The sequence below is a fragment of the Cololabis saira genome, chromosome 6 (assembly GCF_033807715.1).
Source record: "Cololabis saira isolate AMF1-May2022 chromosome 6, fColSai1.1, whole genome shotgun sequence".
NCBI lineage: Eukaryota > Metazoa > Chordata > Actinopteri > Beloniformes > Belonidae > Cololabis > Cololabis saira.
Window position 1 is genome coordinate 5,303,919 of NC_084592.1, and position 14,019 is coordinate 5,317,937.

Below are 14,019 nucleotides of genomic sequence, written 5' to 3' on the forward strand. Positions count from 1 at the left end.
GAGGGGCAGCTTTGGGTCGGGATGAGTGCAGCCACATGTCCACCAGACAGGGACCACATGGCCCTCAGCACATCGGGGGTTGTGCCACAAAGGGGGTGCTGGTTCAGTTATTAAAGAGTTAGTAATAATTGTCCTTCGATAATTATTAATAATTAATAAAGAAGATTACTTAATAAAAATGAATTGTCAAAATGAATTAATCAAAACGGGGCACCACCTGACTTAAGCCTGATTTATGGTTCTGCGTTAAACCAACGCAGAGCCTACGCCATCACCGTGACGCCGTCACCGTGACGCGTCCGCGTCGTGAACCCTTGGACTTTTCCGTCACTCCATTTCTCCGCGGTGCAATACCCCCCCAGAGCACTAGTTGATACTTTGTTTAGCTTCCGGCTTTTCTGGTCACAGTGAATCAAAGAGATAAGGACAACTATCGTGCAAAAAACCAAAACAACCCAAAAAAAATAAATCAAACACACACAAGAAAAGAGTGCTGAAAGTTCACGACTGCTTCACGAACCGGAACCGGAAATGCGTTGCTACCAAGCAAGTGCACGTCAGGCTACGGAGAGACTCCCGCGTAGCCGCGTACCCTACGGCGTAAGCTCTGCGTTGATTTAACGCAGAACCATGATTCAGCCTTTATCAGGAAAATAATAACTAAAACAGCAAAATCAAGCAGCTGGGCCTCCTTCAGCTCCAGGTCAGTCCGAAGGCGTTCACGTCGAGGCATGCAGGGTCCCTTGTTCTGCTCATCTAAGGCTCGGAACGTTTGCGGGTCACTCGTTGCAGCGCTGCAGACTATGGTTGCCATTTCAAGGCAACCAGACGCTTCTTCAGGCACGATCATGGAGGAGGCCGGGCATGGGACCGTGGACAAGTCAGAGGTAGAAGAGACCGTGGGAGCAAGAGAGGAGGAAAAGAGAAAAAGAGAAAAAGAGAAAAAGAGAGGGGGGAGCCTGCCGGCCCCCCCTGCGGTTTGGGTACATGCCCAATGAGGGGGCTATTCCTTATCACCGAAGGACCGTAAATGCAAATCCTGCTCGGGTTTTGAGTCATTGGCCACGGTTACGTGATGTTTTTTAATTCGGAATTAATTATTCCAAATTAAATAATTCAGAATTAAACTATTTTCCTTCAAGTTTACATGGAAATAGTAATTCCGAATTGAGGTTTACATGGAAAACACGTTTGATGGTCTTTCTCCAATTCCTCTACAGGTCTGGGGGTTGGGAAGGTTCTGGTTGGATAGGGGGGGGGGGGGGGGGGGGGGGTTACGTCTACCGGAGGAAAAACAAACTTAGCTGCAACTTTGAAAAGCTCACAATTTTTATGTTTTTATGTTTCCTGCCATCTGTTCTCCAAGCTATTTATTAAATAAATGTTCTCTGCTCTTGACCAGCGTTTACTGCGTGCTGCCATCTTGAAACTTTGTTTCGAAAACAAGCCCAGCGTGGAATAAGATACGATAAGATAAGATAAGATAAGATAAGATAAGATAAGATAAGATAATCCTTTATTTCTCCCTCAATGGGGAAACTCACTTGTTAGCAGCAGTGCACTTAACACACACATGCAGGGGAAGTGTAAAAAAAAAAGTAAAAAAGTAGAAAATATATATAATTACGAGATATAAACAATATATACCTTACATTGCAATGGAAGTAGAGGTAGTGCGAGAGAAAAAAAAAAAAAATAATATAAGCGTCATGGCGACAGACGGGAGAGGGAACGAGCGGAAAGAAAGACCAGAATTAATTTAAAGCGGAATGAGTGTATACATGATTGCGGAATTATTCTATTCGGATTTAAAATCAGAATAAACCAGCCACTTACTTCGGAATGAAGTCTAATTAGGAATGGCCATTTTCATTTGGAATTAGGTGTTTACATGGTCATTTTTACTCATTTTAAATCGGATTTAATTTTAATTCTGAATTAAGGAGGAATTAAACTTCCCATGTAAACACACTCATTATGGAGGTTCCTTTGTTCCAAACCATGCGGTCAGCTGTAAGAAAATCAAGGATGGTTACATGTCAGAGCTGGGCCTTAAAGTTCAAATGAAGGCTTCCCATGTTCACATAAGACTGTGGCCCAACACGGGCGTAGCGCCTGTAAAACTAGCTCCTGGTCAGTACATGGCCAAACCCAAGTTTGGTCCAGTTCATGAGTTTTGGGTCAAACCCCTAACCCGTAAGTGGATCATGGGTGTCAAACGCAGCCCTGATGATGTCATCTTTGACAATGCTTGGCAGAAGTTTGAGTGTAAAATACTTTGTGATGCGCACACATAGCAACAGCTCGTCGTTGAAGGCGACATGACCAGGAGAAGGCCGTCCACGCCCTAATTAACTCACGGTTGGACTATCACAACGCACTTTACGTAGGAGTCTCCCTGTCTAGTCTTAGTCATTTTCAACTGCTTCCCGTCTTTTAACCAATATTTACAGACGTTTGCATGTCATTCCTGTCCTTTACTCCCTTCATTGGCTTCCCGTCCTTTATAGAACTGGTTTGAAACTTTTGATGTCTGCTTTTAAAGCTCTTAACGGCCTCGCACCCTTGTGTTTATCCGAGCTTTTAACTGTCCGTAATCCCGCTACAGCTCAGGTCAACTGTTCAACTTTTGCTGGAAGTCCTGAGGTGAAAATATAAACACTGGGGGGGCCGAGCCTTTTCCATTGCCCCCCCCAGGCTCTGGAATAAGCTCCCCGCCGAGATGTGGCCTGTGATGACACTTTCATCTTATTAGATTGTGTTGTATTATATTGTTTTTGATTGTTCTTATTTATCCTCCTTTTTATTACTTGCTGTGAAGTCCTTTGCCACACCGAAAGGCTGTTGAAAAGTGCTATTTAATAAAGTACATTACATTTTATTATATATATATAATCAAATTCTGAAAATAACACTTTTAAAGAAGCGAAACAAGTCAAAACAGGAGGGATGTAACTGCAGTACATGTAGATAGAACCACTATAGTTTAAAAACCACTGAGCTGCGGAAACCTGCCGTGCTGTAGAAAGTTAAGATACATTTTCATCAGTTTAGTGGAGCATTATCTTACCAGAAGGTTTAAATATGTTGAAACTTATGTTTGGTGCATAACGATGACCTGCTGAATGCATCAGTTCTCTGTCAGTGCCGTTAGAGACTCAGAAACTACTGATTGAATCTGCAGGTGTTTGTTTCAAAAGGAGAAGAAGAGTTGGGTCAAGGACATATTTACCATCAGTCTTAGCATCTAATGATGTGTGTTGATTCAAAAGGTGATGAATGTTATTCATGATTACATTTTTGTCTCTTCCAGACACTATTTGGCACCAACTACCCGACCAGCATCTGCTTCATCGTGGTGAATGAGTTCTGCGAACGCTTCTCCTACTATGGCATGAAAGGTATGCAAAGCTGTGCAGGATATGTGCTGGAACACACCGTATAACAAGATAGAGGGAGTTAAACAGACATGAGGAAGGAAATTCAGTTGTCAGACTTTGAATTTAACCGAGGAACGCAGCAAACTGAATAATCATGACACGCCTGTAAAAGCAGTAAAGAGATAATGAGTCAAATCAGGCAATAAAGAATAGAGCCTACAATATACAGATAAGCTTCATCCTCTCACATGATCCCACTTTAGCTCACATGTTTATGTCTCTCGGCACACACAAGCCACACAAAAAAGGCTTCTCCTCACCATTTCTGCGTTTTTGCATCCTCTGGTCTGGTGAGAAAACATTGAAAGCTGAAGTTAAATCGCCTGTTTTTTGTGGGATTTACTGGCATCCTTCAGGAAGTCAGACTTAGTATGGAGCTAGAACAGTCTCATAATTCGCAAATGCACACACCGTTTCACAAATGCACAGGACAAAATGCACAAATGCACACAGTGATCCGCAAATGCACACACCGTTTCACAAATGCACAGGACAAGTTTCACAAATGCAAAGATTGGTTGTGAAAATATGTGTTTGTGGATCGAGTCACGTCAGGGGAGTCTCAAAAGTCACACGCAAATCCAGCGCAGCCCACAGACAAAAAAACATGTGTAAATCAGGTTATATTTGTGTGTGCATCAAAAATACATTTTTATATCTTGTCCTACGCACGTGTGAATTGTTCTGTGCATTTGTGAAACTTGTCCTGTGCATTTGTGAAACGGTGTGTGCATTTGTTAAACGGCGTGTGCATTTGTGCATCTTGTCCTGTGCATTTGCGAATTATGAGACTGTTCTAGCTCCATAGACTTAGTCTCATGAGCTGAGCTCAAGAGCTCACGCGTAATAGGAAGCTTGAGAGCAAAGCTTGGTCTAAAATTCAAGTTCTTTACCCAGGCTTTTTTCCAACTGCATTTCACTGTTAATAACCGGTGAGTTTAACCTGCTGAGAACAACCCGATAAAACCAAACTCCGGTCAACATCTCAACTGCTTCCTGGGTGAGCTTGGAAACCAATCTAATAATAGTGGTGACAGCTCACACAGAGACTTCCTGAGTGGGTTCAGTCTCACAGCTTTGATATGCGTGGATGTTTTAGGAGAGTAAAGGTTCAGTGAGGACTGAAATGATAGCATGTCTTTAATAAAACTGGGGAAAGTACAGAGAAGCCAGGAACAAATAAGCACAGAGCGAATAAAGTCAAGCTGGAAAAAGTCCACAGAATATTCTTGGATGAATCCAAAACCGCAGAGGAATCAAGACCTGGACTGATCAAACACAGAAGTGAGCCACCAGGACAAGCAGCTTCAGGAAACAAACACTCATTTCTTTGTTTTGTGTCTCCTTGTATCCTCTTTCCTCTATCCTTAAGCTGAGAAGTCCTGTTGGTCTAGTGAGGGGTGTGGGGGAGGGGGCTTACTGTTTTGTTTGATCAGAGGAGGCGAAAAAAGGACGCAAGAGGGGAGAGCTGAGGATAACTGGCAGAGAAGAAAGCCACCATCCCTGTATGAGCCATTGTTTTCTCCAGGGTTAGTGTGAGACACGGGACATCCATTGCTGAGGAGAGGACATTCAAAGAAAGACAATCAAACTCAAGTGACAAACACATGACTAAATACACAAAACATAATTATCCATTTTTTTTTTTACATTTTTGAATGACTCATCCAGACTGTCAGAAACATGATGGCTTTGTCATGTGGGACAGGACGTTTCTGTCCTGGGAGCAGAGGTGGGTAGAGTAGCCAAAAATTGTACTCAAGTAAAAGTACTGTTACTTCAGAATGATATGACTCAAGTAGAAGTAAAAAGTAGTCATCCAAATAATTACTGGAGTAAAAGTAAAAAAGTACTTGGTGAAAAAACTACTCAAGTACTGAGTAACTGTTGAGTAACGTCTGATTTATTTTTTTAACACAATCATTCAAACAGACAAAAGTACAAAATAATCATCTTCAGGCAAATTAAATCAATAAAATTAATTAAAATGAATAAAACATAGCTTAAATTAAAATCATCTTAAAGTAAATTCAAGTATTTTAATAAGTAATAAAATAAATAAAATAATAACAGAATAAAAAAATAAATTAAGCACAAGTAGCACAAAATTTAAGCCTTTGTACTTTTCTTTTTTAACCAGACAGAACTAGAACAAACATGAACTCATAGAAACTCTGTGTGTGTTTGAGTCTGTGTAAATGTGACAAAACATGCAAAAACAAACATTTTTCCCAAAGAATCACCCAGTGATGTCATGAGATTGACGCGTACGTGGATAAAAGGGATAAAAGAAAAGTAACAGCTCAACGTAGCCTAATGTAGCGGAGTAAGAGGAACAGTTTCTCCTTCACAAATCTACACAAGTAAAAGTAAAAAGTATAGTGATTCAAAACTACTCCTAAAAGTACAACATTTCCCAAAACTTACTCAAGTAAACGGAGTAAATGTAACTCGTTACTACCCACCTCTGTCCTGGGAGATGGGTTTGACATGTGGGACGGGCGTTTCTGTCCTGGGAGATGGGTCACAGCTCTTGTTTGTGTGTTGGACGGCAGCGGTGCTGACGCTGTACTTCCTCTCCTACCTCCACTGGGACAAGGACCTGTCCACGGCCGTCTACCATGCCTTCAGCAGCCTCTGCTACTTCACTCCCATCCTGGGAGCCATCATCGCCGACTCCTGGCTCGGGAAATTCAAGTAAGAATGCAATGAGAAGAATGAGAAGTTTCTCTTTTTTGCACAGGTTTTGAAATATGTCTCTGTGTCAGTCTCCCATCGGGGGTTCTTTAGTCGTGTGCTGTTCAGAGTTCACTGGGCTCCAGTCAGAGCAACAGTGCATAACTCACACCAGCACATGCTCTCAGTCCCTCTGAACACACGCTGTTAAAGGCTGGAAGAGCATGAGTCTCTCTGCACGTCATGACCATTTCCTCCCAACAGAACCATCATCTACCTGTCTATCGTCTACGTGATTGGCCACGTGGTCAAGTCCGTGGGGGCCATTCCCACTGTGGGAAACAAAGACATGCACATGTAAGTTACCCGGAGCATCCGTGAGAGCTCTAGGGATGTGAATTGATACGATTTTTCCAATTCCCATGCCATTTTTGATTCTGTTTAATGATTCGATTCTTTATCGATTCTCATTTGGAAAAAAGGAGAACAAACAGGTCGATTAGCATCAACTTTGTTTTATATCTTTGAACAAAAAAATAGTGAGGTCTTAAGAGACCCCCAGCCCCTCGATGGTGTACCAGGGGGTCTTCAGAAAAAATTATTTGTTTTGATGGTCATCTAAATGTAATGCATGAGAAAGGATTCATTTAACTTTAGTAGTTAGTAATAGAGGGTCTGCTTTGACGTCACTTCCCCCCTGGACCAGCCCCCTTACTCTCACTGAGTGGCAAAAAACGGCTGCAACTAGTGGAGAAGACGGGATAACAGCTGATTATCGGCTTAAATTAAAGGCAGTTGGACTTGACAGTGACCCGTACAGTTACCCCAAGAAACAGTGGTCCATGGACATTAATATTTGGTACAGTTACCAAGAACCAGTGGTCCATGGACATTGATATTTGGTACAGTTACCAAGAACCAGTGGTCCATGGACATTGATATTTGGTACAGTTACCAAGAACCAGTGGTCCATGGACATTAATATTTGGTACAGTTACCAAGAACCAGTGGTCCATGGACATTAATATTTGGTACAGTTACCAAGAACCAGTGGTCCATGGACATTAATATTTGGTACAGTTATCAAGAACCAGTGGTCCATGGACATTAATATTTGGTACAGTTACCCCAAGAACCAGTGGTCCATGGACATTAATATTTGGTACAGTTACCAAGAACCAGTGGTCCATGGACATTAATATTTGGTACAGTTATCAAGAACCAGTGGTCCATGGACATTAATATTTGGTACAGTTACCCCAAGAACCAGTGGTCCATGGACATTGATATTTGGTACAGTTACCAAGAACCAGTGGTCCATGGACATTAATATTTGGTACAGTTACCAAGAACCAGTGGTCCATGGACATTAATATTTGGTACAGTTATCAAGAACCAGTGGTCCATGGACATTAATATTTGGTACAGTTACCCCAAGAACCAGTGGTCCATGGACATTAATATTTAGTACAGTTACCAAGAACCAGTGGTCCATGGACATTAATATTTGGTACAGTTACCCCAAGAACCAGTGGTCCATGGACATTAATATTTGGTACAGTTACCAAGAACCAGTGGTCCATGGACATTGATATTTGGTACAGTTACCAAGAACCAGTGGTCCATGGACATTAATATTTGGTACAGTTACCAAGAACCAGTGGTCCATGGACATTAATATTTGGTACAGTTATCAAGAACCAGTGGTCCATGGACATTAATATTTGGTACAGTTACCCCAAGAACCAGTGGTCCATGGACATTAATATTTGGTACAGTTACCAAGAACCAGTGGTCCATGGACATTAATATTTGGTACAGTTACCCCAAGAACCAGTGGTCCATGGACATTAATATTTGGTACAGTTACCAAGAACCAGTGGTCCATGGACATTAATATTTGGTACAGTTACCAAGAACCAGTGGTCCATGGACATTAATATTTGGTACAGTTACCAAGAACCAGTGGTCCATGGACATTAATATTTGGTACAGTTACCAAGAACCAGTGGTCCATGGACATTAATATTTGGTACAGTTACCAAGAACCAGTGGTCCATGGACATTAATATTTGGTACAGTTACCAAGAACCAGTGGTCCATGGACATTAATATTTGGTACAGTTACCCCAAGAACCAGTGGTCCATGGACATTAATATTTGGTACAGTTACCCCAAGAACCAGTGGTCCATGGACATTAATATTTGGTACAGTTACCAAGAACCAGTGGTCCATGGACATTAATATTTGGTACAGTTACCAAGAACCAGTGGTCCATGGACATTAATATTTGGTACAGTTACCAAGAACCAGTGGTCCATGGACATTAATATTTGGTACAGTTACCCCAAGAACCACTGGTCCATGGACATTAATATTTGGTACAGTTACCAAGAACCAGTGGTCCATGGACATTAATATTTGGTACAGTTACCAAGAACCAGTGGTCCATTGACATTAATATTTGGTACAGTTACCTCAAGAACCACTGGTCCATGGACATTAATATTTGGTACAGTTACCAAGAACCAGTGGTCCATGGACATTAATATTTGGCCACAAATCCAGTTTCCTGATATTTATATGTACTTAATTTCTACGCCGGGGAAATAAACGAAGCAAAGCTTGAAGGCTTACAAAAGTCTTGACGCTTGGTCCGACTTCAAGGCAGGATTTGTTGTAGAAATTAAAGTGATGAGGACACCGAACTTTATGATTGGACCGTTTAACGTTAGCTACCCAAAAATCCAACATTACCTGATACAAAGTGGGAACCACAAATCCACGTTTCGGTGCCTGGAATCCAGTTGTTTCTGTGAATTGCAGCGATCCATTTGTCTCTCTTAAGCTTATTTTTTGGCAGTCTGTAAAACGATAACTCCGATTTCTTGCTAAATCTATGAGTATAGTCGATCGCACAACAGCTCTTTCCCATTTTAGATGTTTTCCAGTTGCTCAAACTGAAAGTTTACGCTGCCACTCAGTCTTTCTGCCACTCAGTCTTTCTGCCACTCAGTCTTTCTGCCACTCAGTCTTTCTGCCACTCAGTGGGCGAAACCCGCTGTGAAGTCGCATCTGTGACGTCATGTGCATTTCCTCTATAGCAGGTTTTACAATAAGGCAAATGATAGGCAGTGTTAGTTTGTTAGTTACCTGCAGTATTTACAGCAGAGGACTGGCTAACGTTGTCGCTGCTGCTAAGTTGAGAAGATTCACTCCGGACTCGGAACAGATCAACCACGCGACATTCATTAAAACTTATTGCATGCTGTTTATGCAAATGCTTTTGCTAGTGTTTCCTCCCATTGTTGAAATTTCCACATTGCAAGTATTGCAAGTCGCCCTGTTGTCATCCTTTTTGGTGAAATGTAACCAAACTTTCGAGCGTTTATGCCACTTTGTAGCCATGTTTTCCTGCTGGGCGCGAATGCGCATGTTGCGTAACTACGTGACGTCATTCATGCCCACTGGAATTGATAAGGGAATCGTTTGCAAAAACGCAGACGATTCGAAGGAATTGAAACACTGGGAACCAGTTTTCGATTCCCATCCCTAAAGAGCTTCCAGCTTCCAGTACTGTGATGACTCCCTCTTGAATGTGTCTGTGTTTCTGTCCGTTCTAGCGCTCTGTCCATGATAGGTCTGATTCTCATCGCTCTGGGCACCGGAGGAATCAAACCCTGCGTGGCAGCGTTTGGAGGAGACCAGTTTAAGGAGGAGCATGTGAGCATCAGTGTGAAATACATCCATGAAGGGAGGCACTCCCACTGGTTTTGTTACGTAGAACACCGTGTGAAAACTAAACCGTGAAATAAGTCAGAATATCACGCTCAGGTAATAGTGATAAGGCAAGGCAAGTTTATTTGTAGAGCACAATTAAACACAAGGTAATTCAAAGTGCTTTACATCAACGTTAAAAGTGGCAAGACACAATTAAACAGTAAATAACAAATACAATGAAATAAAATGATGAGAAAGGAGGTAAAATAATAAAAAGCACAAGTTGTTAAAAAGTAAGGGCAGTAGATCCAGCAGGTACATCTCATTCTTACAATGGCAAGAATTACGTTTCTATACGGTCAAAACGTACAAAGACCGGGTCAAATACAGTATTAAAAAAGTAATCTGTAACAATTCGTACGGTGAATTAAACCAATTTGACAATTCTATGCCACAATGCCTGTTTCCAGGTCTAAGATAAGAGAAAATAAAAGAGGATACATCAGGAAAAACATCAACAGTGAAGCGTTATTTTCAATATATGTTTGGATCTTACAGATTTTTAAGGATGAAATAACAGAAACATGATATTGTGGAGGTGGGTTGGCGTTACGAGAGCTGAGGATCAAAAGGGTGTGTGGGGAATTAGCCACAAGCTCATGCTAATAAATCTGATTTGTCAAAAAAAAAAAGGCTGGAGGAGACACAGGTGCAGACAATCAGGGCAGATGGGAACCAGGGAAGTCAAGACAAAACTTAAACACAAGGACACAGGATTTCAAAATAAAACAGGATGTAAATACAAAAACCTTGGCATAAATCCCAAACTGTCAGGGTTTGTCATTTGATGTTTTATTTTGAAGCCCGTGTTTTTGTGTTTAAGTTGAGGTTTGACCTTTCTGTTTCCCATCTGCCCTGATTGTCTGCACCTGTGTCTCGTTATCCCTTCGGTATATCTGGTCTTGTCTTTCCCTTGCTCCCTGCCGGTCCGTACTGTTTCCTCCCTCCGTGTTTTCCATGTGTTTGTAGTTTTTTTTATTCTTGTTCTGAGTTTTTTGCCATCCTGCAAAGAAGCGCCTTTTGTTTGATTAAAGGAGCATGAGGCTCCTTTTAAGAAATAAGACTCTCTAGCGCCGCCCTTCACCACGACGGCCGTTTGGGGTACTGCAGCCAACAGTGAAGCCGGCACGGGAGAACGGGGAGAACGCGAAAGCAGCGTCATGTGACGTCACATCCGCAGCCCAGCGCGGGAAATTCCGGTCACCATTGCAGCACATTTTGCAGCACACAGTCTGTTCAAGGCAACGGAGAGATACACTAGAGGAAACATTCTTTTTGGTTTGGAACGCTTCATCTGACATTATTACTAGAAAACTTAAAATGTATACGATTTTTTTTCATAAATCCTGCCTCAATCCTGCCTCATGCTCCTTTAAATAAATCTCAGTATTTTTGGGAACTCCTGCCTCCGGCTCTCCTGCATCTGGGTCCTACTCCAACCGCTTCGTGACACAAACAGGATGAAAAGACAGGATTCTGTTAACGCGTCACAACCAAAAGGCCTCATGTTGTTTGCTGGATTTGTCTCCTGGGCAGATAAATGACAATTATTCATAAATTAACCATCATTTAAGCCTGGTCCTGGTCCAGGTTTCTTCCCTCCTAAAGGGGAGTTTTTCTTGCCACTGTTTGGCTTAAGGTTTTTCTCCCACTAGGGGAGTTTTTACCTGCCATTGTTTATGTAAAAATTGCTCGGGGGTTTATGTTCTGGATCTCTGGAAAGCTTCTAGAGACAACTTTTGTTATATTAGACGCTATACAAATAAAATTGAATTGAATCAAGCGATAACTAAGCCATTCACATGTATAGAGCTTTATATTCTTCTGTACTTGAGTTTCTTAACATCCTTTAACTGAACCTAATCCGACCTTCACAGCTTTCCATATTTCAAGTCTAATCTGAAACATTTCAGTCTTCAGAGTCCTGATCAAAAATAACTCCAGATTATTGCTTGATCTTCTCCAGCTGAGCGAGAGGCAGAAATTCTTCTCCATCTTCTACATGTCCATCAATGCTGGGAGTCTCCTGTCGACTGTGATCACGCCGATCCTCAGAGGTGAGCGCTCGCCGTCTCCGCCTGGGCTTGTTTGACGGCTCTGCTGTGTAATAACACGGCTCTGCTCCTGCAGGTGACGTCAAGTGTTTCGGGGAAGACTGCTACGCTCTGGCCTTCGGGGTTCCCGCAGCCTTGATGATCGTGGCCTTGTGTGAGTAATTGTTTCTTTACTGTTTAGTCAGGAAGCCCAGGGATTAGGAGATTGAATCCTCTTTCCTCAACAACAAGAGAATCCGAACTGTCTCAGAAGAGATGCAGCGTATACATTATAGGATCTATTTGATATTTGTTAAAACCAGGATTCAAATATGCAGCTTACAAAATATGTTGGACATCTCTGCCCTGTCGTATTGATAACGTTGCGCAGCAACATATATCTGGTTGTGGAGGCTGCAGGCTCTGAGCTTCAGAGGAGGTCGTGACCTGCATGTGGAGACCGTCTTCATACATCCGTTTCTCTGTTTCCGAGTTCCTGCCACCTCCAATCCCTGTGGGATTCATGCTCGGCTGCTCACCGTGCCAGGTGCTGCAGAAATACTGCAGTGAGGGGGACGTTAGTACGGGTCGTAAGGGTCCACCCTTGACCAGTGTTTACACCACGTTAGATCGTATTACATTAACCCCTGGTTTTTGGCCCGGGGTTACGTTCCAAAAATACCCGTGATAGGGGAAATCCGTGAAGTAGCAACCTTTATTTTATTTTTTTACAAATATTATACAAGGCTTCAAATTGCAGAGATCAGCCCCACCCCACCACGACCCGAGTAATTGGATTTGAACGGGAGAAAATGAAAAATTATTATGAAAAGAATACAATAAGTACAATAGGACAAATTGTGACTGGCGTGTATTCCACTGCTCTTCTGAGCTGTTGCATCCTGATTCTGTAGCGTCTTTTTCTCCTAAAGCTGCGGTGCAGGTGTGTTTTACAGAGAAGAACATAGTTATGGGTCGTTGTTGTCGCTCTTTTTTCTTCTGGACAAAAAGATTCTAAACCGACATGCCACCATGGATTATATCTGAGACTGTAATGAACGATTCATCAAAGGCTCCCGTTCTTGAGCTGCAAAAACTCAAAATCTTACCAGGAATATTTGTCTTATTTCTAGTTAAAATGTCTCATTTTTATTCAAAAAAATCTCATTACACTTAAAACAAGAGTCATTACCAGAAAAATAACTTGTTATTTGACAATTTGCACCTGTTTCAAGTACATTTTCACTTGAAATCAGTAGAAAAGTCCACCAGTGGGACAAGATTTATCTTCTTATTACAAGCAAAAAAATCTTGTTCCACTGGCAGATTTTTCTACTTATTTTAAGTGAAAAACTACTTGAAACAGGTGAAAATTGTTGTTTTTTCCAGTGATGAGTCTTGTTTTAAAGATGAGACATTTTAACTAGAAATAAGACAAATATTCTCTTTAAGATTTTGAGTTTTTGCAGTGTGCTCACTGAAGCTCATTGGCCGTTCTTAACATTGTTGCTAAGCGACCAACGTTATTGACACAGGAAGTGAAGAAGCAGGGAGACTGTTTAGCCAATCAGAATGCAGAACACGATGCACAATGTAAATCCGTGAAGCAGCGAGACGTGAAAGGTGAACCGCATTATAGCGAGGGATTACTGTATTCTGAAGTCCCGTATAAGCTACAGACAGAGAACACCAGATCTTTAGAACCAGTATCAGGCCACGTTTACACATAGTATTTACAAAAACGGATATTTCCCCCTCTACGTTTTGAAAAATACCATCATTTACACAAACCTGCATAAATACGCTGTTAAGGTGCTATGAGCAGCCAAACCTACAGGGGGCAGTGTAACGAGAAGATAAAGTCATGCTAGCCAATCAGAATCCTGGAAAAAAACAACAAATGACACGAGTAACTTCCAGTTACTTCCAAGATGAACCAGAGTCTTTCGTTTGGAGTGACAGAGAAATGGAGTTACTTTTAAGTGTGACTTTAGAATATAAAACAGGTAAAATACAAGAAAATATTGACGGTGGCCAAACAAATTGTAAACACAGGTCGCACACATGACGCTGCACTGCAAAACCTCAA

At 41.8% G+C, this 14,019-nt stretch overlaps 1 protein-coding gene across 1 annotated transcript in view; it reads left to right on the forward strand.

Annotated features, from left to right (window-relative positions):
- The window catches only part of slc15a2 (solute carrier family 15 member 2), a 53,076-nt gene that overhangs the window by 6,624 nt on the left and 32,433 nt on the right, over positions 1-14,019 (forward strand). Inside the window, exons 3-8 of the mRNA XM_061723077.1 lie at positions 3,314-3,401; positions 5,996-6,137; positions 6,381-6,473; positions 9,741-9,840; positions 11,864-11,954; positions 12,028-12,105. Coding sequence (XP_061579061.1) covers positions 3,314-3,401; positions 5,996-6,137; positions 6,381-6,473; positions 9,741-9,840; positions 11,864-11,954; positions 12,028-12,105 — 592 coding nt within the window. The remainder of the gene's footprint in view (positions 1-3,313; positions 3,402-5,995; positions 6,138-6,380; positions 6,474-9,740; positions 9,841-11,863; positions 11,955-12,027; positions 12,106-14,019) is intronic.